A 23,793-nucleotide genomic window follows, 5' to 3' on the forward strand; every position below is an offset into this window, starting at 1 on the left:
AACGGTTATAAATCCCGTACACAGAAAAGTGCTAGAAGGCCACATATGGCGCTCTGCAGCTCGGAACACTCACCGTTATAACGAAGGCGACGGGGCCGATGAAGCTCCAGATGAAGTGGTTATCGACTCTCAGCCAACAGCTGCAAAACAATAGATGCAAAAACTGGTGTTACTGATGCAATTCAACCGGCATACAGATGTCCTGGTAACTTTTCGCTAACATTTACTCGGATAAAAACAAAGCAAAACAAAACGATTTGGTAATCAGTGACTGAAAAGCGGAGCGTGATCAGAATCCCGGACGGAAGGTGTGACGAGATGAAACCCGCTCTCGTCTCGCTCGTCCGATGTGAGTCTGGAACGAGCCCTAAATACGCTCATGCAGCTTTGATTAAGAATTCATACTGTGTAGGGAATGATTTATGTGCGTATTACACAGGCCATCTGTATTTTGAATCCGGTACGACGCGAAACTGTGCATCACATCGATTCATGCGGGGGTTGGGGGGGACGTGAAAGTACGCAATTTACACCGAAAACCAAATCTCAATCAGGCGCCTTTTCCAAAAAGGGCCGAGTCGACATGCAACATCGTTACCGTCACAGTTTGTGTCTCCGTGCTGGAATGGAAATGTGCCAGGACGCAATGGGAAAATATGCTCTGAGTGTCTTGTTAACTTGTGTACATGCGCACAGAGAGTGACAGAGAGAGAGAGAAAGAGTGAGAGAGAGAGAGAGTGAGAGAGATAGAGAGAGTGTGAGAAATAGAGAGAGAGAGAGAGTGAGAGAGTGAGATGTAGTGAGAGAGAGAGAGAGAGTGAGAGAGAGAGAGACTGCGAGATAGTGAGAGTGAGAGAGTGAGATGTAGTGAGAGAGAGAGAGAGAGAGTGTGTGAGAGAGAGAGAGAGAGTGAGAGAGAGAGAGACTGCGAGATAGTGAGAGTGAGAGAGTGAGATGTAGTGAGAGAGAGAGAGAGAGAGTGTGTGAGAGAGAGAGAGACTGCGAGGTAGTGAGAGTGAGAGAGTGAGATGTAGTGAGAGAGAGAGAGACTGAGATAGAGAGAGAGTGTGTGTGAGAGAGTGAGAGATAGTGAGAGAGTGAGATGTAGTGAGAGAGAGAGAGACTGAGATAGAGAGAGAGTGTGTGTGAGAGAGTGAGAGATAGTGAGAGTGAGAGAGTGAGATGTAGTGAGAGAGAGAGAGAGAGTGTGAGAGAGAGAGAGAGAGACTGAGAGATAGTGAGAGTGAGAGAGTGAGATGTAGTGAGAGAGAGAGAGACTGAGATAGAGAGAGAGAGAGCGTGAGCGAGAAAGTGAGCGAGAGAGTGAGAGAAAGAGAGAGAGAGTGAGAGAAAGAGAGAGTGAGAGAGAGCATGAGAGAGAATGAGAGCGTGAGAGAACGTGAGAGAGAGAATGAGAGAGTGAGAGAGAGAATGAGAGAGAGAGAGCGAGAGTGAGAGAGAGAGAGAGAGAATGAGAGAGAGGGACAGTGAGAGAGAGAATGAGAGAGAGCGTGAGAGTGAGAGAGAGAATGAGAGAGAGAGAGTGAGAGAGAGAATGAGAGAGAGAGAGCGTAAGAGTGAGAGAGAGAATGAGAGAGCGTGAGAGTGAGAGAGAGAATGAGAGAGAGAGCGTGAGAGTGAGAGAGAGAGAAAGAGAGAGTGGAAGAGAGAATGAGAGAGAGAGAGAGAGAGAGAGCGAGAGAACTCTTCTCAGATTTTACACCGGTGCCCTTATAAAAATGTGACACAAAATAAAAAATTCTAAACCGGATCCAGCTGGATCCGTGCTCTAACTGCACGTCCCTCAATCGCAACAACAAAAACTAACAATAAAAAATTGATAGGCGACCAAAACACAAACTAGCCGAGAGGGAAAATGAAAGCTAAAGGTCACTCACGCTCTCTTGGTCCCGTAGCTCCTGTAGTCGATGGCCGCCGAGATGGCGACCACTACGGCTGGGAAGAGGTATCCGGCTGCGTAATAGTACTTCCGGCGCGAGAACTCGCTCTCGAAGACCTCGACGAGCATGACATACAGCTGCACGCCTTCCAGACACATCCAAGTGAACGCAGCCAGGAAAAAGAAATGAAGAATCCCGGCTACAACCGAGCACACGATCTGAGAGATGATAAAGAGAATATACAGAAAATGACAAGGGGAACACTGTTTGCAGGAAACATCAGGCGGTTACCACGGAGACGGATGTGTAAATCATAACAGCGATCCATCCGACTGAGTTTCTGTTTGGAAATTGTTTTCGGTATGAATGTAGTGTGATTAACAACGCAGATTACGTAGCTGGACCGCGACGGTTTGACCTTCTCAACTCCATCACTGCGCAGTGTATAAACGTTCCCTGACATATTCAACATTATCCACCGCATACCTCGCTTATCTCCCCAAATCCTACCCTCAACTAATCCTAATATTTATTTTTTTGCTGGTTGTTTGAAAGGATCTCACCACATTCATGAGTATGTTTGCGTACCGGAGGTTCGGTCATGTTGAATCCTACGAGGAAGAAGAGCTCGGCGATGAAGAGGTTGATGCACAGGTTCTTGTGGATGGTGTTGCGGTCGCTCTGCAGGCCGCGGAAGAAGCAGAAGGTGAAGATGCTGATGGCCAGGCAGACAAGCGACACGGCCATGCCCATGCGCGTGATCACGCTCAGAAGAAAATCGTGGACGCTTCCGTCACCCTGCGACAACAAAACAGCACGTCATGCTTTCTTTACCTTCACAGAATCGAAAGCGTACGCTAAAGCTACCACTTCCTTACTCACTTCCTGCGCAGGGTCGTGGCGATTTAAATGAGGCTACGAGCTTGTTTATACAAGTGCTCACCAACTCTCTTCTTTGAGATCTAAGTTCCTGCAGGTTTCATCTCCAACCAAAATCTGTTTTCTGAAATGATTAGATGGTCAGGTGGGCATGATTGTGGTTGGAGCTAAAGTCTTCAGGAAGGTAGATCTCCAGGAACAGGACTGGTGACCACTGGTTTATATCATGGGAAACTTTAATGGTAAAAGGTTTGAACTTATATAGCGCTTTTTTCCCAGAGTGCTTTACACTGGTTCTCATTCAACCATTCACACACACACACACACACCAATGGTAGCAGAGCTGCCATGCAAGGCGCTAACTTGCCATCGGGAGCAACTTGGGGTTCAGTGTCTTGCCCAAGGACACTTCGGTATATAGAGTCACGTGGGCCGGGAATCGAACCGCCAACCCTACGATTAGTGCACAACCCGCTCTACTACCAGAGCCACAGCCGCCCCTTAATCCATTCTAAAATACTGTGTGCAGGTACAAGCTAAAAATAATAACGGCGCGAGCAGGATTTAAAAAAAAAAAAAAAAAAAAAACACAGTCTCACGCACCATTTGAGACCAATTATGAAGTTTAATGATGTAGCTGAGGTTGAGGAACTGTCAGAGCCAGATTTCAAAGACCACTGCTGCATCCCAACTCGCTTACTATCTGTCCTAAATAGTACCCAAGATTAGAATGGACTCGTCCCAAATGGTAGTATGTTGAAATCAGTATCCCAAGGGTACCCGGATGGTCTACTATTTCTGGTAGATTTTCGAAGTGTGGAGCCGTGGACGCTTTTTTTCAGCTAATATCGCGCACGACTCCTTGCGCGAGGGCCGGAGGAGGAGTTCTGTGATGGTTTGCTTCGGCGAATTCAACCTGCGATCATGGCGGAGGAGTGTAACGTGGGGGACGCAGTATAGAGAGGTGTAAATGAAAACGTGGAAAAGTAAATCAAGGGAACGGTAAATGAAATGATATCGTACGAACTATATAAGGAAAATGAATGAAGAAAAGCTGAAATGCAACGAGGAGTTTGTTTACGGTGACAGCGGGCGTAACTAGGCAACAACGGTTTCAAAAGTTTGTTTTTTTTTTTTCTTCACAAAGAGTACATACTTTTAGTGCCGGCGAACTGGGACGCACGCAGCACATGGCCACATTTAAGCCACGCCCACTTCGATTTACATCCAAATACGGATACAAAGAGAGATACGACTTCATTTACAGCCACGGATTTCTTTTCTTTTCTAGCTTGCTAACCCAGTTAACTTTGCTAGCTGTCTAACATGACTCGGCATTATATTCCTTGATAATCTTAGTTTTCCTTGCTGCCTACCTAACATAACATTATCTTTGCCTAGCTATTTAACATACATTTATTTTGCTTGCTAGTTTGCTAGTCTACAGTAGTTCAAGTCTAGCGAACATCACCGCTAATGGTTTCTTTAACGTCACAGTCTTGATCTGAAATGATAAATCAATGGTTTCACATTTCAAACGCTGGTGAAAAGCAATCACATCAACAATCCTTTTTATTAAACATCTACAAATCTAACTTATGTAAGAAACAAACGTAGAGAAACTAAAACTTTAGGGGAAAATGTATGTCCAATCAGCTAATTGTTACTACAGTATAGCTACTGAGGATGTATCCATAGCTTTAAAAAGTGTTTCTGTAATAGTGATGATGTATACTGATACCAAAGTGTTGGAATAAAGTATATAGTGTAAGCCATTAAAAAGACTAGCTCTTATACACCAGGGGTGGCTTTTATGAAAGGGCTAGCAGGGCTTTTAAAGCCCAGCTATTGCTAACACCTATGACTCACAGACATTAGACAGCAGGGGTGAATGATGCAGTAGCGCAGGTGCTCTGGACAAGCTGATTATGTCCCTCGGCTATGTTTTCTGTTTGTCTTTTTATTCATCAGTAGATAAGTGACTCAGTAGGTTGTTGATATGGTAGTCTGCTCACAAGCATATTTACCTCCTAACCATCAACTAGAGAGAAAAAAAAATACTTCTTCAATTTATACAGTTAATCACTTCAGCTGTTTCATAGATTCATTTGTAGTGTGATATGGTCGGATAAAAAATATTTAATCCAATCTGAAAACACTTACAAGTTCATAATGCATGTTTTTCGATTACATTATATTATCTTTTCATAGCCGAGTTACCGTTGCTAGCTGTCTAACATTACATGAAATATTCTGCTTGCTAGCTTGCTAACTTTGTTATCTGTCTAACAGTACAGTACATAACTTATTTGCCTCGCTAGCTAACATAGAGATGCAAGCCTAGTTATCGTTCCTCAATATCTAACAAACATTTTATTTGCTAGTTTGCTAGGCTAGTTATCTTTGCTCAATATCTTTAGAACATAAATATACTACTTGCTAGTTTGCTAGTCTAGTTATCTTTGCTGAATATCTAACATACATATATAACTTGCTAGTTTGCTAGTCTAGTTATCTTTGCTGAATATCTAACATACATATATAACTTGCTAGTTTGCTAGGCTAGTTATCTTTGCTCAATATCTTTAGAACGTCAATATACTACTTGCTAGTTTGCTAGGCTAGTTATCTTTGCTGAATATCTAACATACATATATAACTTGCTAGTTTGCTAGGCTAGTTATCTTTGCTCAATATCTTTAGAACGTCAATATACTACTTGCTAGTTTGCTAGGCTAGTTATCTTTGCTCAATATCTTTAGAACGTCAATATACTACTTGCTAGTTTGCTAGGATAGTTATCTTTGCTGAATATCTAACATACATATATAACTTGCTAGTTTGCTCTTCTAGTTATCTTTGCTCAATATCTTTAGAACATTAATATACTACTTGCTAGTTTGCTAGGCTAGTTACCTTTGCTCAATATCTAACAAATGTATTACTTGTTAGTTTGCTGGTCTAGTTTACTAACTATAACACTATTTACCTCACTGGTTTGCTAAAGTAATTATCTTTGCTAGCGACTAACATTTATTATTTTTTTTATCCCTTTCTAGCTACAACGATATCCTTGTTCTTAAGATACTGCTTCATCATCTGACTTAAGAAATGTTCAGTTAAAATGTCTGTACATGCATTTATCCATACAATATTTTTGCCTAATTCCACTTTTGAGTCTGTAAAATTACTCGGCCGCCAAAACAGTAGCTAAGGTAATAGTGGCATAGCTAATGAATATGAAGGATTTATCCACCTTTAGACAGTTATTGTTTGCAAAGGATTTGGCAACCCGAACTTAAACATGCTCATTTTATTTAAAAAGGGGGAACTGTATAAAAGGTCTTTGATGGTTTTACCCAGTAGAGACATAAACCCCCTCGTTCAACCTGCAAGTATGATAACCTGCTTTCTCATTGAACTCAGTGTCAACAAGCACCCACTCTGTTCTTGCTCACACTCACAGATCCTGCTTCTTCACTGCTCCCTGTCACTGCTAACAATTCACTTACATTCACAGATCTGATGCTAACGCTTGTACTGACAGCACTCTTGCTACAAACTCTCACACTCCCCCACGCCTCTCACATTCCTGTGCCTTCAAGCTAACACCTACATACCACCATATTGACATTAGCACTTACATTATGCACCATCATCTTTAATGTCAGCGCCAACATTCCACCCGCTTCGCTGTTAATGCTTACCTTCCAAACCATCGCTGTCAAAGACCCACGAGCCACTCGATTGCCGCCAACACCCACTTTCTCTGCTAAGGCTCAACGATGATGATAATTTAGCATGACAGCATGGGCTGCTGTTTTCAGTCATTTACAATCATTTGCCATCACTGATGGTCATTTACCATGACAGGATGAAACTACCCACTATGACCACCAAAGATTTGTCTGGCTTTCTTTGAAGGCTGAAAAGGTCATCTTGCTAGAACATTGCAAATGAGCGCTGTGCTATGCATGAATAAATCATTTAGCTAATCAGTACCCTATGCTGTCTAATCAAATAAATATTATCAGTTAAAAGACTAGTACAAAGGAAAGATGAAGACAATACTGGAAAAGAAAATGATTCCTGTATGAAACTTTCAAAGCATCTGAAGTAAGGTCCAGGATAATGTGTTCTGAGTTAATCATTTCTCAGAGCTAATTCCATTCGAGTAATTCAAACTAAGGAAAAATCCCCGTATCAGTTTTTTACTTATGATTAAATTTGTGACTTGACTCCCGATGCCTCCGAACGGATTATTACCATGGTTGACGTTACAGCTAGCATCAAGCTACAGTATGGATGGGGTAAAGTTCATGGGGCAAGACCTGTAATTATCTTCACCACAAACCCCATGTTTCCACATTTATTACCGGTTAAATGCTAGCTGCTTATGCTATTAAACTTGTAATCCTGCTCTAATTCTACTGCTCATTGAAATATGGTCCCCAGTGCACTTAGAGTCCTCAGGGCTGTGCTCAATGGCGACGCAAATTGCCGCTCTGCACGATTCTCATGTGCTGTAGGAACATGTGTCCTAACTGGATTTTAGCCACAAGCCGTAAACACGAGTATAATCCTGCAGCAGGTTTCCTACTCCTGCATCAGATGTGGCACTTGTACTCTTGACAGCAATGAGGTTTTAATGCCTTCCATCCCTCATTTCATTTTGTGATAGTCAGACTGTTAGCATCTGCCTCCAGTTTAATCACCGAGCCTGTTGCATCAATCACAAGGTTTTACCACAGACATGAGGCGGGTGCCAGAACCAACGTCTAATCTAAAGATGTTTACATGAGTTTAAATGCCGTTTGTTTGAAGACGGAAGATGCAAACACTCTCCTTATGGTGCGTGTTTACAATGTCGTTATTAGCTATGGGCATCTTTGGTTAGCTATGTAGATGATCACTAAAACCATGTTTAGTCTAAAACTGCATGCATGTTCATCCATATTAACTGGTAGATTATTTTATTAATACTCAAGGTAAGCATTCATGAGGTTCTATTTCTCATTCATTTTCGTCATGGATAGAACCTTATAATACTAAGGTCATGATCTGACCCTAGAAATTTAGAAGGTTCATTGTTCTTGTGGTCCATCTGGGGCAAAGTGTCTGTACAGAATCTTTTCAGAACCATTTTTCCTAAGCGCATATACGCTAGTGTCCAGGGTCTCTGGCAACATCAGCCCTGGGTTATCATTTGGCTATCATACTAGCCAAAAAGTGGAGCGGTTCTCCAGCCTAGACCTAGTTCCATCACAAGCACAGGCTCCAGGCGGGAAAATGGTCGTCAGTGTTTTAGTCTGAGAACCAGCCCTTGACTATTTTCTTAAGGTTGTCCCTCTGGAGAAAGGTTTTATGTGTAACAGACAGGGTTCTGTCTTTTCTATCAGACAAGGTTCCAAATCGAATCCCTTTAGGAAGCCTTAACTATAAAAAGAACTCATAAGAAACCTCATGAGGTACACTCTAGACCACCAGGCACTGGGAGGTACACCATTAACTTTTGGCCATATGGCCATCACATTAGCCAAATTGTGGGGCAGTTCTCTGGCTCAAACCAAGTTCCAACACCAGTGCAGGTTCCAGGACACTGGAAAAAAGGGCTAACTTAAAGGAACTACTCTCTTATTTAAAAAAAAAAAAAAAGTTCCAATTAGAACCCTTTCTTTGATTTGTTTCACTTGGGAAAACCCTTAAAGATTTCATTTAGAGAACCTTACAATGGAGGGTTTTCCTTTCAGATAAGGTTCCAATAGAACCATTTTTAGAAACCAAAGAACCCTTAACTATCCAAAAACACCTCTCTAGTAAAATTACAGGTAAGAGCAGTTATCTGCTAGGCAGCATGTGCAAGAGCTGAGGTGGCAAAGCCATGCGAGTGTTCCCTCACCACATGTCCTCGGTGGGCCATGAGGATGGCGAAGTTGGTGAGGTGACTGCACGAGCAGGTGGTGTGGGTCTTATTTGTCCCCAGGAGCTTGCATCCCTGAGTGGACCAGTATCCCATCATGCTTCTCTCTGAGTAGTTCCAAAACGAACAGTTTGGGTTGAAGTAATTCTCGGTCTGAAAAGCAACCAGAAGATCACAATCAATGATGAGTATGGCTTGGTACAGCACAGTGAAATACTTCCTATCATGTGTCCTACATTGGCCTTAACTATAAAGTCTACCTACACCGTTCTGTACTTACATCAAGGTGTTCGAGTGTGAAGACGACAGGCTCAGAGACAAAGATGCGACTGGACTCTTTGTTGATGGATGCAGACAGGATGTGGGAGTTGACGGTGAGTGTGTGGTTCCTCACTCCTCCTTCACTCACCAGCCTGAGGGTGGCGTTCTCCATGGTCAAAAAGCGCCCAAGGTGTTTGTACAGCACAAAGACCAGCTTTGCAACACCTGTATTCCAGGAAGAGTTCATTACGGCTCTAGGAGATGATGGGTAAATCCAATGCAGGTCATGTAAAGAATAAAACACGTCAGGGGGTGTGCTTAGGGGGAAAATAATGATGGGCTGGTGTGATATAAAGCGTAGTTACAGATACCACCCTGAACCTGATTATTTTCCAATAACATCACCCCGTGATGTTTTTTTTTTACCTCTTATACGACAGCAATTTGCGATTCTGTATCAACTAAAGAAGGGCGCATCATATTTTTTAGTTTCATTTAATGTTGTGGAATGTCCAAGCTAGTTCCTGTTATTGCTTATATTATAACTAGCTTGTCATGTTACCAGGAAACCAGAATATGCAAGACCGAAGACTTTCCCATGGCGGAAAACTTACTGGCTGTTACAAAGCACCGACACTGGAGACTCCTTCCATAAACGTCTCCTTAGAGCAATCCTTGTGCATTGTTCTTTGTTAAATAGCGGCACAGTTTTAATCTATCGATTGCTAGTCTCAGATTAAGTGACGCGTCCACCATTGAGGTCCTGTGGATTAGTTGTTACTATAGACACAATAATGTATTAGAACAAGTGCATTAATATCTAATATGGACCTGTGATATGAACTACTGCCCAAGTTGCTATTACAGAAAACTAATCAACAACAATCTTCTGACCAATCAGTCTCAGAGTTTATTTTGTATATTATAGTATTATATGACAATTTTATATTGCGGTATAATATCACTTCTCTTTAAATCTGTATTACAGACTGACTGAAAGATTCCATATTTCATGAGATGTGACTGGAAATGATGCTGACGCTATAATTATTTTAGACTTCCTCATGATGGTCTATTGTGATATCAGTATACCATCACACAGCAGGTCTCAGTGACGATACACATGATCCCCGAGTGCTGTGAGGTCTTTGCACCGGTAGGATTATAATCAGTTTTTAATTCTTCATTACACCACGCACACTGGAGGATTACAGTCTTAAATTACAGTCTTGAGGAAGGGATGGGACCCGGTTTTACTTTCGTCGAGTTGATTTAGCAGCCTAGCCCTCACACCCTGTCAAGGTTTGGACAACCTAACCCGTTTGTCATGGTTTATCCGGGTATGAAATTTCACTCGGCGCTGTAGAGCCTTGGTTCTTGAGGACGTTGTTCCCAAAACAAACAAACAAACAAAGGCCAATACATAATCTCTACTTTGTGTGACAACACAAATCCAAAGATCTGTGGCTCATGTTACACCAGCTGTCGCAATTTGAAGGGCCTTGTACATCTCATGAAGTAGTTTGTATGAGTGGTCTAGGAAAATTCTAGCAAAGTTGAAATGGAATTTTGGCTGATGTTCTGGTAAAAAATTTGCTTTTGTTGTTGACATTTTCACATCTCTGTTTTGCTGTGTCATGTAGCTATCCAACAACTTGATCAAAGCGTGAGATTCAGTGTCTGAGCAAATCCTTATACAACATGATCTTTGAAGGAAGATGCTGAGGCAAGATTAAAAAAAAAAAAAAAAGCAAAGGAAAACATTTCCACATCGATTTGGTGTAATATATTTATGGTTTCCTAAACTTGGGGTGAAAGACAGAAATTCGCCTTTTTTTTTTGGATGTTTGCCAGAATTCAGTCAGTGACATCCATCAGGATTTCCCAGACGGCTCGAGAACCAGTTCAACTTGCTGATTAGACGGATTTGAAAACAGCCCAGGTGGGTGTGTCCTAGGATACTAATAAACACTTTTGATTGACATGCTCTGTTTGAGACTCCTAGCCTGATACATCGCTTAAGTGGAACTTAACTCTAATGACTGGGGATGAACCTAAAGGCCTAAACAGCAAGAATCAAGACTGTTCACCTGTACATGTACAAACCCACCCAATCACAACAGACTACGTTTTAGCTAGGTTAGCTTTCACTTGCTAGGTTGTTTGTTATTTTGAACAGACAATAACAGACTGTTTTTACATTAACACATCCATCAATTCATTTTCTGTACTACTTAACCCACACAGGGTCGCAGGAAGCCTGGAGCCTATCCCTAGGGACTCGGGGCACGAGGCGGGGGACACCCTGGAACGGAGTGCCAACACATCACAGGGCACAACTGCACACATACTCACACACTACGGACAAGCTGGAAAAGCCAGTCAGTCTCTACAATGCATGTTTTTGGACTGGGGGAGGAAACCGGAGTACCCGGAGGAAACCCCCAAAGCACAGGGAGAACACGCAAACTCTGCAAGATTAAACATTTGGGGAAAACTTTACTATTTGTTTAGACTTTGTGACGCACGCTGTGTCCCACAAGACCAACATGAACCTAATTAGAAAGTAATCACAGTCTGGGGTTCTCTGGAGCTTTAAGCGTCTGAAACGGAGCCACGGCTCAATTCTGTTTCACTCACCATTCTTGCTGTTCAATTTGACCGTGTTGGCCGGGAGCTGGATAGTGGCGCCTCCTTTGCTTGTCTGAGGAAACTTGAAATCCTGAACGTGGCCTTCTGTGCTCAACACGTACACATCCAACACTGCAGGAAAGGGAAAAACAAGACAGACAGGCATTACCATTACAGGAAAAAAGTTTATATCCGTATAAATATTGCATACATTGGAAAGAAAAAAAATTTTTGAATCGTATAAATATAAAAAAAAAAAATTCTATACTTCTATAATTGACTAAGCCGGAGAAAACAGCGCATAACGCGTCGTTTATTTATTTATTTAGAATTGCTGGTAATAAAAGTTACAGCAGTATCATTTTAACTGACACTTCAGTTCTCGATATTTGTGCTATAAGTGTTACACCTCACTCTGCATACCAAAAGTGCAATATATATATTTTTAAATAGAATTTTTCCAGCTTCAACGGAACTTAACTTATCTATGGCAAAGGGAAGCCCCTACAAAACTCGCATCTAAGGACAGACAGATTTGGAAGAGATGAAAAATTTTTTTTTTTAAAAAACAATCCCAAGACAACGAGATTTCCCGAGTCTGCTGCAACATATCACTTTCTAGTGTCCAATCTAATATACTGCACTGCACATCCATATACTTTTATGTGTAACAATATATTTCAAATACATTAAGGGGAAATGTACTGAGCCTACAGTGCATGATATATTAAATATACTACATAGTTTTTTTTTACACCGTATTTCTGCTCCATAAGGAATAACACATGGTTTGAGGTTAAAATCCATTCCCCTATATAGTATAAAAATGTGGCTAAAGATTAGGCGTGATTTTCACTTTCTGCATGGTTCCACAGCTCTATTGAAGAAAAAAACAACAACAACAACAACAACAACAAAAATTTGCACATATAAGCTCTGCCATGAACCAGGTCCTTTAAGCTCGATTTAATCGGTAGCTTCTGTACAAACCTGAGCTATCACTTCACTTCACTTCGCAAAGCTCATGACTGGAAGGAAAATGTCACAATAAAGGTAACAAAAATGATCTGTTTATGCCACTTTGCGGTAAAAACGAGGCTCTGGAACGACGGCCGCTGACCCGTTTTATAATCCCCGCATTGTGTGCTGCTGAAAAGAAAGATATGGAGCGTTTACCTATCTTGGGAGTGGAACCACTGAACAAAAAAAAAAAAAAAAAAAAAAAAAAAAAAAGCATACACAAAGTACACCAGAGTACACAGTGTGTGAATGTCAAGTATAGCCAGGATCAAACCTATCACTAGACTTTTACTGTGATTCCTCCTGTGACTGCTGATAGGTTTGTGTCTTCAGCTGCGCCTTTAGGGCCCCGAAGGAGCGCAGCTCCGAATCCATTCAGACTTTGCTCTGAGCTCGCTTTGATGTGTGAAAATACAGCGAGGTCAGGCGTCAGTATTAGCGCAAACTCCCTTAACTCCCTCTCTCTCTCTCTCTCTCTTCAACTTGTATTTCTGACACTTGGAAATAAGGGACCTTTTTTGGTCCATCTGTCTTTCTTCCTTTACTTCCGGCAGCACGTATCCACTCCATCTATTTCCTTCAGCCCTCGAGCAGTTGCCTTGTGTTGCGGTTGAGTTAAATTATGCTAATTACCGGTGAGAGACGGAGACGGAGTGGCAAAAAAAAAGTTTCCCTAATATGCTCCAGGGCACTTTCTGTCAGCCGTGGAGCCGGCAGGCACTGGGCTGCATCGCTAACCACATCTTACGTCTCTGAAAGCAAGGACAGACTGAAACAGGGGCGAGCGAGGTGCGTCTGCAGCCGGGGGAGAGAGAGAGAGAGAGAGAGAAAAAACAACACTAGTGCGAAAACTAAATTAATACTGTTTTCAACACTTGCCAAAACAGGGACGTAGTTATTAAAAGACAGAGAGTTAAAAATAAAGCAGTTATATTGTTTAAGAAGTGTTTTTTTCTGCTCAAGCAGCCACAATTTTTGTTGTTAAAGCATCGTGTCTTCTTTAAAGCTTAATTATTGTTTATACTGTTTGCCGTGCAGATTTTGTCAGGATACTATAAAATCAGCGTATGCTCACGAAGGGCATTCTGGAATGAGGGCAAAAACAGCTAAAAATAGATAAGTAAATAAAGCACACGGATAAATAATGAAGAGGAGGATGATTAAAAACTGCTGAGGTTATGAATGTAAAAAAATAAAATAAAAAAAAACTCAAATTTAAAATGGGACAAATAAATAAATAGATAGGAAGATGATTGAGAAATGCTGAGGTTTTCTCCAAAAAAAAAACAAAAAAAAAACAAAAAAAGAAAAAAAAACACGCCAAAATAAAAATCAATAGGTAAACAGGTAAAATCAAATAAATAGGTAGATGCTGAGGTTTTTTTTTTTTTTTTTTTTTTTAAACCTAAGTAAAAATAAATAAACAAATAAACAAATAAATAAATAAATATATAAAATTCACCGAGAAAATAAATAAACTTGTAGATAATTTAGAAATACTAAGGTTCGTGATTTAAAAATACAACTAACTAACTAACTAACTAACTAACTCATAAATAAACAAACAAACAAACAAATAAATAAATTGAATATAGCAAAAAAAAAAAATAAATAAATGGACAGACATGCTGAGGTTGTTAATGTAAAAACAACAACAACAAACAAACAAACCAAAGCAAAAAAAACTTTAAATTAAAATCAAGTAATTAAATAAACAGGTAGATGATTGAGAAATGCTGAGATCATTGATGTAAAGCTACAAAACAAAAATATTAATACACTCAAAATTAAAAACCAGCAAGTAACTAAACTGGTCAACAATAAGAAATAATGAGGTTATTATTAGTATTATTATTATTATTATTATTATTATTATTATTATTATTATTATTATTAAAAAATCTTCTTTTCCTTTACTTTTTGACTTCTGTGCTTCTAGGTTACATGAGAGGACAGTGTCTCTTTCTCAAATCTGCCTTCCAAATAGCGCCCATGTCTGCTTTTGAAATCCTGATATTCACCAGCCCCATGCTTCCTTTAATATTTGAGCTCAAAAAGAGGCAAGTGAAACCGAGGGAAAGCAGCTGTAGACGCTCCGAGCAGAAGGGGACGAGAGTTTCAGCTCTGAAATGTAAAAAGGTGGAAGGCCATTGAGGAGAGGTTAAAAGCAGAGCCACGACAAGCTGGAGGAAAAAAAGAAACGAAGCCCGAGCCCATAAAGCTGACCGATATGAATGCGATGCTAATAAAGTCTGCTGGCATAGGAATCAAACACAGAGGATCAGCGGAATCTTTTTCATACCTCGTCCTCGCGTCGTCTGAATGAAAAAAAAAACCCAGCTACTATCAGGTTCCAGACTCCTCGTGGCCAGCACAGATGAATGACTGACTACTGAAAGTAGTTAGAACTTCATGAATAAAACGGTTGTATGATGGTTTCAGATTTGGATTGTGGCGATTATTATTAAAAGGAAAAAAGGAAAAAAAGCTTGTCGGAGTAATAACTCGTGTCGTTTACATTATAAAACTGCTTTGCTGCTTCAAATTGCTTCAGAGTAAAGTAAAACAAAGAAAAGTAAAGAGAGGTAAGATAAGTTAAAGTAAAGTAAAGAAAGGTCGAATAAAATAATGTGAAGTAAAGAAAGATGAGTTAAAGTAAATTAAAGTAAAGAAAGGTAAAGTAAAATAATGTAAAGTAAAGAAAGTTAAGGTAAAGTAAAGAAGGGTAAAGAAAATAGTGCAAAGTAAAGAAAAGTAAGGTAAAGTAAATTAAAGTAAAGAAAGGTAAAGTAAAATAATGTAAAGTAAAGAAAGGTAAGGTAAAAATAATGTAAAGAAAGGTAAGGTAAAAGTAAATTAAAGTAAAGAAAGGTAAAGTAAAATAATGTAAAGTAAAGAAAGGTAAAGTAAAATAATGTAAAGTAAAGAAAGGTAAGGTAAAATAATGTAAAGTAAAGAAAGGTAAGGTAAAATAATGTAAAGTAAAGAAAGGTAAGGTAAAATAATGTAAAGTAAAGAAAGGTAAGGTAAAATAATGTAAAGTAAAGAAAGGTAAGGTAAAATAATGTAAAGTAAAGAAAGGTAAGGTAAAATAAACTAAAAAATAAAGGTAAGGTAGGGTAAAGTAAAGTAAAGCAGGGTAAAGTGAAGTAATGTAAAGAAAGGTAAAGTAAAGGAAAGAAATGTAAGGTAAGGAAAATTAAAGTAATGTAGAGGAAGGTAAGGCAAGGTAAAGTAAAGTGAGGTAAAGTAAAAAAAAAAATAATGTAAAGAATGGTAAAGTAAAGAAAGGTAAGGTAACGTAAAGTAAAGAAAGGTAAAGTAGAGTAAAGAAAGCTAAAGTGAGGTAAAGTAAATTAAAGTAAAGAAAGAAAGGTAAAGTAAAGAAAGGTAAGCAAAGTAAAAAAGGTAGTGAGACTTAAAGTAAAGCAAAGAAAGGTCAAATAGATTGAAGAAAGCTAAAGTGAGGTAAAGTAAATTAAAGTAAAGAAAGAAAGGTAAAGTAAAGAAAGGTAAGCAAAGTAAAAAAGGTAGTGAGACTTAAAGTAAAGCAAAGAAAGGTCAAATAGATTGAAGAAAGGTAAAGCGAGGTAAAGTAAAGAAAGTTACGTAAAAGTAAAATACATTTTAAACACAAATAAACTGTCATTTATTTGTCATTAATTAATTAATTAATTAATTACAAATATAATCGACAAAATGTATCAAACAAAATCCAGTATTTTTGCCTGTCCCTGCCGACTACACTGTATCCTGAAGAACAATCATTAAAATTGTTCAGAAACACATTATTTTTACATTAATGTCTGAAGCCATTGAAAATCTCATGTTTAAAACATTATTTTCCACGAGACATCCATTATAGCTCATGAAAATTGCATTTTAGTTCACAATCACTGCACGCTGATACCTGAACGCATTCACCTCTATGACATATTTTGAATATTCCACAAGTCACATGTGCAACAGGATGTTGCATCATCCAAATTTCTTGAAGATCATGAGAAGAAGAAAAGGCTCTCATTCTCATTTTTCTTTCTTTTCTTTGATATTGGGAAATCAACTGGCTAGGTCACTTTGAATGAACAGCCCTGTTATGAAAATTATAGAAAGTCAATTATTATTATTATTATTATTATTATTATTATTATTATTATTATTATTATTATTTATTGAATTGATTCATTCTTAACCACATGCTGTTTATTTGCTAATGCAAAACTCAACCTTTTTTTTTTTTTCATTAAAAGCAAAATGCTTTTTTTTGTTGGCAAAGAAAGCTTGTAAAAAAAAAAAAAATCAATATTTTTGCCTAACAAATTGTTTTTGAATGCTTAAATGCAGTTGATGTTTAATGTCTAAATGGAACAGTAATTATGGAAACACTCTTTTCAGAAAAGTGGAAAAAATATTTTTGCTTTCAGAGTCAAATTATTATTATTATTATTGCATAATAATAATAATTATAAATAATTCGGAAGCACCTCGGGGCGAGATATTTAGAGCCCACTCAGTGTCCACGATCAGCTCACATCTACGTTCATTCTCAGCAGTGTGTGTGTGTGCCCATGGTTGTGTGTGCTTCAGTGAAGCGAACACCTCGTCATACGTACTCAAAAGCCTTTCAAATCGCCACAAATCTGGATAATGGACAAAACTTGGTATTAGCATTTAGACCTCACGTTCAAAGCTGGATTCAAAGTAAAAAGCCGGCTAGTCTGGAAAGCTGCAGGAAATGGCAGCACCACGGAGAAATCTGGTGTTCACATCACACACAGACGAAAAAACATGTGCAAACATATCATTTGCTCTTTCCTCTGGCTGTGTGTAACTTCCTGAAAGGGCCGTGTTCGGGTTTAAGGCCTCTACAGGTTATAATTTGATATTTATAATTTGATAGCCCTTTTTAATAGTGATCGCGGGTCAGATGTCCAACAGTGACGTCACAGTCATTTACAGCTTACACAGAGCGTGGAGCGAAACTGAACTGAACTGGTGTTTGTACGTCTGAAATAAAAGGTCACATTGCCTTTATTTTCTATTTACACATCTATCTATCTAGCTATCTGTCTGTCTGTCTATCTGTCTATCTATCTGTCTGTCTGTCTATCTGTCTATCTATCTGTCTGTCTGTCTGTCTCTCTATCTATCTATCTGTCTGTCTGTCTGTATATCTATCTGTCTATCTATCAATCTATCTATCTATCTATCTATCTATCTATCTATCTGTCTGTCTGTCTATCTATCTGTCTATCTATCTATCTATCTGTCTGTCTGTCTATCAATCTATCTATCTATCTATCTGTCTGTCTGACTGTCTGTCTATCTGTCTATCTATCTATCTGTCTGTCTATCTATCTATGTATCTGTCTGTCTGTCTGTATATCTATCTATCTATCTATCTGTCTGTCTGTCTGTCTATCTTTCTATCTGTCTGTCTATCTTTCTATGTGTCTGTCTGTCTGTCTATCTTTCTATCTGTCTGTCTGTCTATCTTTCTATCTGTCTGTCTATCTTTCTATCTGTCTGTCTATCTATCTGTCTGTCTGTCTATCTTTCTTTCTTTCTGTCTATCTATCTTTCTGTCTGTCTGTCTATCTTTCTATCTGTCTGTCTATCTTTCTATCTGTCTGTCTATCTATCTGTCTGTCTGTCTATCTTTCTTTCTTTCTGTCTATCTATCTATCTATCTATCTATCTATCTATCTATCTATCTGTCTGTCTAACTATCTATGTATCTGTCTGTCTGTTCATACATCTGTCTGTCTGTCTGTCTATCTATCTGTCTGTCTGTCTATCTGCCTCTCTATCTATCTTTGTCTATCTATCTATCTGTCTGTCCAATCATCTGTCTATATATTTATCTATCTATATATCTATCTGTCTGTCTGTCTGTCTGTCTATCTATCTATCTATCTATCTATCTATGTCCATCCATCTGTCTATCTATCAATCTGTCTGTCTGTCTCTCTATCTACTTGTCTCCCTGTCTGTCTATGCCAATTGGCTTGTTACAAATGTTAGAAATCTCCTCCACTCTCAGAACAAGAACGCCAACAAAACTCCATCTTTCATAATCATCACTATGTAACAGGGCTATTAAGCGCTGGTGCTGACAGAAAGCTCTCATCTCACCCAGAAGCTCCATCAGCAACTCTCTCTCTCTCTCTCTCTCTATCTCTCTCTCTCTCTCTCTCTCTCTCTCTCTCTCTCTCTCTCTCTCTCAATGACTCACTTATGTTCTCCGCAGGCACTTTGACGACAGCCGGCTCGATCAGGTTGTCGGCGAGGACGAAGGCTCCTTCCTCCAGCGTGTCCAGCAGCATGGTGGCGGCGTGCGTTTGCTCCGTCGAGTTCATGTCCTCCCACGACTTCAGCGCTTCCGGTCTCAGGAGGTTATCCACCGTGTCCACGATGGCCTGCATGCAGGAACACAAGAGTTGTGACGGACAGCTGGAATTCATCAGCAAAAGGGTTTATAAACAAATGCAGGTCAAGGCAGTTGAACAGAAACTAATGAGACCCATGACGAGCGAGTAGGACCGTGGAGGAGGGGCTGAGGGAATTTGCACGGGTATTTCCCAGAAACAAGGTCCAGTGTTTGAGTGTTGTGTGTTACCATTGTCGTTTAACCATCGCCGTGGTTTATTATTTCAAATTTCATCTGAAAAAAAAAAACATTAGCCCAATATTTTTCACATCAATGGAGCATTCTCCTTCGCTTCCATACCCCTACAAAGCTCTTGTTTTCCAGAGACCAATTATGGCTCCAGTCCATAACAGGATCTGACCGCAATGCCCTCAAAATGTATGCTTTTTCCTGTGGAGGGAGGGACGGGGGGATTGAAGGCTTATCGGCCGGCAGGATCTGTTTGCAGAAGCCCGGTGGACTGGAGGAAAACTGCATGTTCACCTTCGCTTTCTCACCCCTAATCGCAAGCTTTTCATTTCCTGAAGCCTGGAGCGCAGCGCTAACTGAATTAAACAATCCCAACGCTACTCGCTGCCTCGTTTAAACAGGCCACGGACGGCTCCTGACATCACATAGTGGACACTTATAGGGCAGTGTCACTCCAGGCGTGCCATTAAAGACGCAAGGAATATAGCTCAGCTGAGGCTTGTTGGCGTTCCACTGTGGACTTCACGATTTACTGAAGATAAAACGGCTTTAAGACCGGTTAGGTCATCCTTACAGGAAGCTCTTCAGCTGCTTTACGGACAGTGAGCGTAGTAATGATGTTTCACGGCTTTGTGTTTTCCGCCTTTCACGGTTTCACTAGAAGTCAGTTCAGACGGTGATTAAAACCAGTGACCTTTCGCCTTGGTTTTAGCGATATTTGGGCAATAATTAGTTTAAAAAAGTAATAAAAATGTTTAAAAAAGTTTTTAATGAGAACGCTGTACCTCGCATCATGAGACAATAATTACATTTCTATCTACACGAACACAAAATTAGATCACAACCAGCTTTTAAATACCAACAATCTGTCTACTTGTTTAATTGTTCATTTGTTTTCTAATTTTTTTTGTGCTTTTATGAGTCTGGTTTCCAAAATTGGAAAGCAACGAAAAATGCTGTATAAATAAAACATTATTATTGTTATTAGTATTATTTTATTATTATTATTATTTCTTAACATCAGTTATGCCTCAATAAACTCATTTTAAAAAATGATACTTATTGTTAAAAATGTCGGGGTTTTTTTTTTGTTTGTTTGTTTTTTTAAACGATTCTCGTATTTTTTGTGTGTGTGTGTGGGAATAAAATTACAGATCTTTAAAATAAAATAAAAAATTTCCCAGATTCGTTTCTTGAAATTTGCAAACTGTTTAGTTTCCCGGTTAAATCTGAGAACATGGTCATTTAAAAAAAAAAAAAAAAAAAAAATGTAAAAAGGAGGTTGTATTACAAAAATAACGGAAGATCTAAAGACAATCTTAATAAAATCGTAGCATCTTCAGTTAATACCTTTTTTTTTTTTTAATTCCATTCCATCCTTGGTGTGGAAATAATTACCAATGAATTCCAAACTTTTCCAGATCTGCACCCGAACCCTGTTCTAGCATTCCTTGGGATCGAGTAGAGCTTTGAATTCGACGTCTAAGGAATAAAACACACCGGGGAGTGTACGGATGCAGGAAACTAATCTACGACAGGGTGGTATGATAAGGCCAGGAGCAAAAGCACAGTTAGCGTTAACATGTAACGTTGATTGTTTTCCGATAACAGCACGCCATACTTATTATCCATTTATAGTTACTTTTAATGTTAAACAAGCTGGTTCTTTTTAACACCAATGCCATAGCAGCTCTTTTAAACTGGACCCTCCTTCCAGAAATGCTAAATAAGCATGTCCTTACAGAAAACTCGGACATATCGATATATCAATGTTATGATTATACACGTTTCCATTACAATGATGTCATGAAGCGTCCGTCGTACAAATCCCTGTGTAAGTTGTTGCTATAGAAACGATAACGTGTTAGGACACATTACAACACATTAATACAGGCGTGCGGTGTTAATTCAGTGCTGTGGTAAACAATTCATCATACTGTGCTGTAATATCCACAGTAATCTAGTAAATGGTGAAATTGGCTAATGGTTGTATTATTAACGTGCACTGTTTGACCCGGCTGTTATATAAACCATGAATAAAAAAAAAAAAGGTCTGCTAGTGGGAACTTGCTCATTAATTCGCAAACGGAAGAAGCCCGCGCTCTTCTGTGGACGAGAGCAGTGTTTACGCCGTCAGAAGCGAGTACTCAGTGCATTCTTAATCTGAAGGAGGTTTGTCAACACTAACACAGTCGTTTGAATGGAGAGGGACTTTGAGGCAGAGATCATAGCACACATTTGGGGAAGCTGGCACGCCAAGCGAAGCGGCCCGTCGTCGGCCTATTTCTCTCAGCAGACAAAAGGGAAAAGGAGGAGAGAGAAAAAAAGAGAAAAGAAACGCCATCACACGAATAAACCCCAGTCAGAAACAGGCTCACGTGACATCAGGCTGGGATTTTTCTGCAGCGAGTGTTTGTGTTCTTTCAGAGCCGAGTAAAATAAAAATAAACACGTAAGTAAAACACACCCCAGAGTTTGGAAGACGGTGTTGCGGACGGAAAACGGGATGCGATGAACGTAGATTCTCAGAATCCATCAAACAATTGTAAATTGAACCATGCGTCCCTGAGAACGCGGGATGATCGGCGAGTGCTGAAAAGTTGAAGTGGGTGAAAAAGCGAGCATGCAGCCACTTTGATCACACTGTTGGCAGACGTGGATGGTGCAATTACGGCCGCGGGAAGGCAATTACTCATACAATGTTCCTGTGCTGAGGGACGGGAGAGAGAAAAAGGAGGCACGAGAGGGAGAGAAAGAGAGAGAGAAAAGAAAGAGAAGGAGAGAACAAGTGGTTTGGGGAGGAGATCAGGACTGGGTTGAGAAACAGGTGGGTGTAGGGAAAACAGGGAGGTGAAGAGAAAAAACGTGAAAACTTGGAAGCACGGAACACAGAAGCAGAAGCGGTGCAATGAAGGGGGGGAGAGGCGAAGAAAATGCTGGCACAGACTGAGAAAGAGAGAAAGCACGAAAGAGTAAGAAACAAAGAGCAAGGGAGTACAAGTGGGAAGGTGAGAGCAGGGGATTGAGGGGGAGGGGGAAAAGAGATAAAAGGTAAGGAGCAAGAGCGAGAAGCGAGAAGGGAGCAGAGAGAGAGAGAGAGAGCGAGAGAGAGAGCGATGGAAGGATGAGAAGTGTAGGGGAAAAAAAAAAAAAACAGTAGCCAAGCAGACAAAGGCAGAGACAGTACTAATAAGTGGCTAAAGAATGAGTCAGATTCCAGCAGAGAGCGTCCTGCAGGAACAGAAAGCCAGCCAGACAGACAGATGGCCAGACAGAGAGAAAGAGAGGGAAGCTACATGCAGTAAAGCTGAATTATACCGTGTACACACCTTCATATAGGCCCTGCACGTCTTTTCTCGCTTTTGCCGCTAAAGGGAAGATCAATAATAAGACAGAAACACACACACAGAGTTACAAGACGTTAGAAGCTACAAAGCCAGGTCCTGCGTCATCAAAGGAACATCAAGGCACCACATTCCTGCACACAATCAAGCGTTTCGTCTCGACGATGCAATCAGACGTTGCACGGGAGCAGCGTCACACTGAGCGAGCGCTGTGCTACCCCACATCGCCCTCCTCTTTCAATTAAAAGTGTCTTTTGAATATCTAACTGGCTTACATAACCAAAACACCAGGACTGCTGAGTTGTAGAGAGAGGGAAAGGAGGGGAGAGAGGCGGGAGGTGTCAGGGAGGGAAGGGGGGGTGGGGGTGGGGAGCTTTGGGGGGGGGGGGGGGGGGGGGGGGGGACAACAACAGCAAAAAAAAAAAAAACGGAGACGCAAGTACTGGACCGTGCTAGAAAATCCATTAAACTCAATGCATTCAAGCTGGAGGAGGTCATTTGTATTTGATGGTCAGGATAATTGTGCTATCTGGCGATATGAAGGTTTCAGAGCCGCAGATAGTCTTTTCATCAAAACAAAGTGCCCCCCCCCCCCCCCCGTATCTTCACCCCCCACAACCCCCCCTAAAATCGCTCTTTTTTTCCCCGCACCGATCCTTGTGGCGACGCACAGCGTGAATAAGAAGAAGAAATTGAAGAAAGGGAAATTTTCAGCTGGTAAACGGGATTTCTTTGCAGAATTACACCTACATTTCTTTAACAGTGGCAACGGTTTAAGCAGCCTCGAGACGGAGAAAGTCCTCCACCTCGCCGTCCCACAATCCTTTATGTGGAAGATCAACAGCCTCGTGGGGCCCTCCAGTCGAGCCTCTTCTGCGGAAATTCCTCCTTCAGCAAATACTTGGCTGCATATTACGTTCCTAAAGGGCCCTGGCTTCTCTCCTGTTCTTTATTTATTTATTTATTTATTTTTTCATTTCCAAAAAAAAAAAAAAAAAAAAAAAATGGTTTCTAGACACTAGCGGCAGCTTTTTACATCTGTAGTGCCAGTTGAGTCAGATGCACTAACCCCATAATTACAGGGGAGCTGAGCTGGAACATATTCAGGAGGGGGGAAAAAAAATCCCTGGGGCTGGAGTACTGACAGGCAGACAGGAGGGAGTGTCCTTCTGTACCACCTAGAGAAGATAAACCCTCTCAAAACGTGAAAAGAAAAAA

The 23,793-nt window shown here is 40.2% G+C and overlaps 1 protein-coding gene across 11 annotated transcripts in view; it reads right to left on the bottom strand.

Moving 5' to 3' along the window:
- The window catches only part of LOC108267854 (adhesion G protein-coupled receptor L2), a 143,265-nt gene that overhangs the window by 33,165 nt on the left and 86,307 nt on the right, over positions 1-23,793 (bottom strand). For 9 of the 11 annotated variants that reach the window (XM_053681549.1, XM_053681551.1, XM_053681548.1 and 6 more), the window contains 8 exons: positions 22,561-22,599; positions 18,848-19,031; positions 11,602-11,724; positions 8,981-9,186; positions 8,680-8,853; positions 2,490-2,699; positions 1,899-2,119; positions 74-140 (listed from right to left, as the gene is read on the bottom strand). In XM_053681549.1, coding sequence (XP_053537524.1) covers positions 74-140; positions 1,899-2,119; positions 2,490-2,699; positions 8,680-8,853; positions 8,981-9,186; positions 11,602-11,724; positions 18,848-19,031; positions 22,561-22,599 — 1,224 coding nt within the window. The remainder of the gene's footprint in view (positions 1-73; positions 141-1,898; positions 2,120-2,489; positions 2,700-8,679; positions 8,854-8,980; positions 9,187-11,601; positions 11,725-18,847; positions 19,032-22,560; positions 22,600-23,793) is intronic. The other 2 variants (XM_053681552.1, XM_053681550.1) reach the window with 1 other exon arrangement.

The sequence above is a fragment of the Ictalurus punctatus genome, chromosome 7, assembly GCF_001660625.3.
Source record: "Ictalurus punctatus breed USDA103 chromosome 7, Coco_2.0, whole genome shotgun sequence".
NCBI lineage: Eukaryota > Metazoa > Chordata > Actinopteri > Siluriformes > Ictaluridae > Ictalurus > Ictalurus punctatus.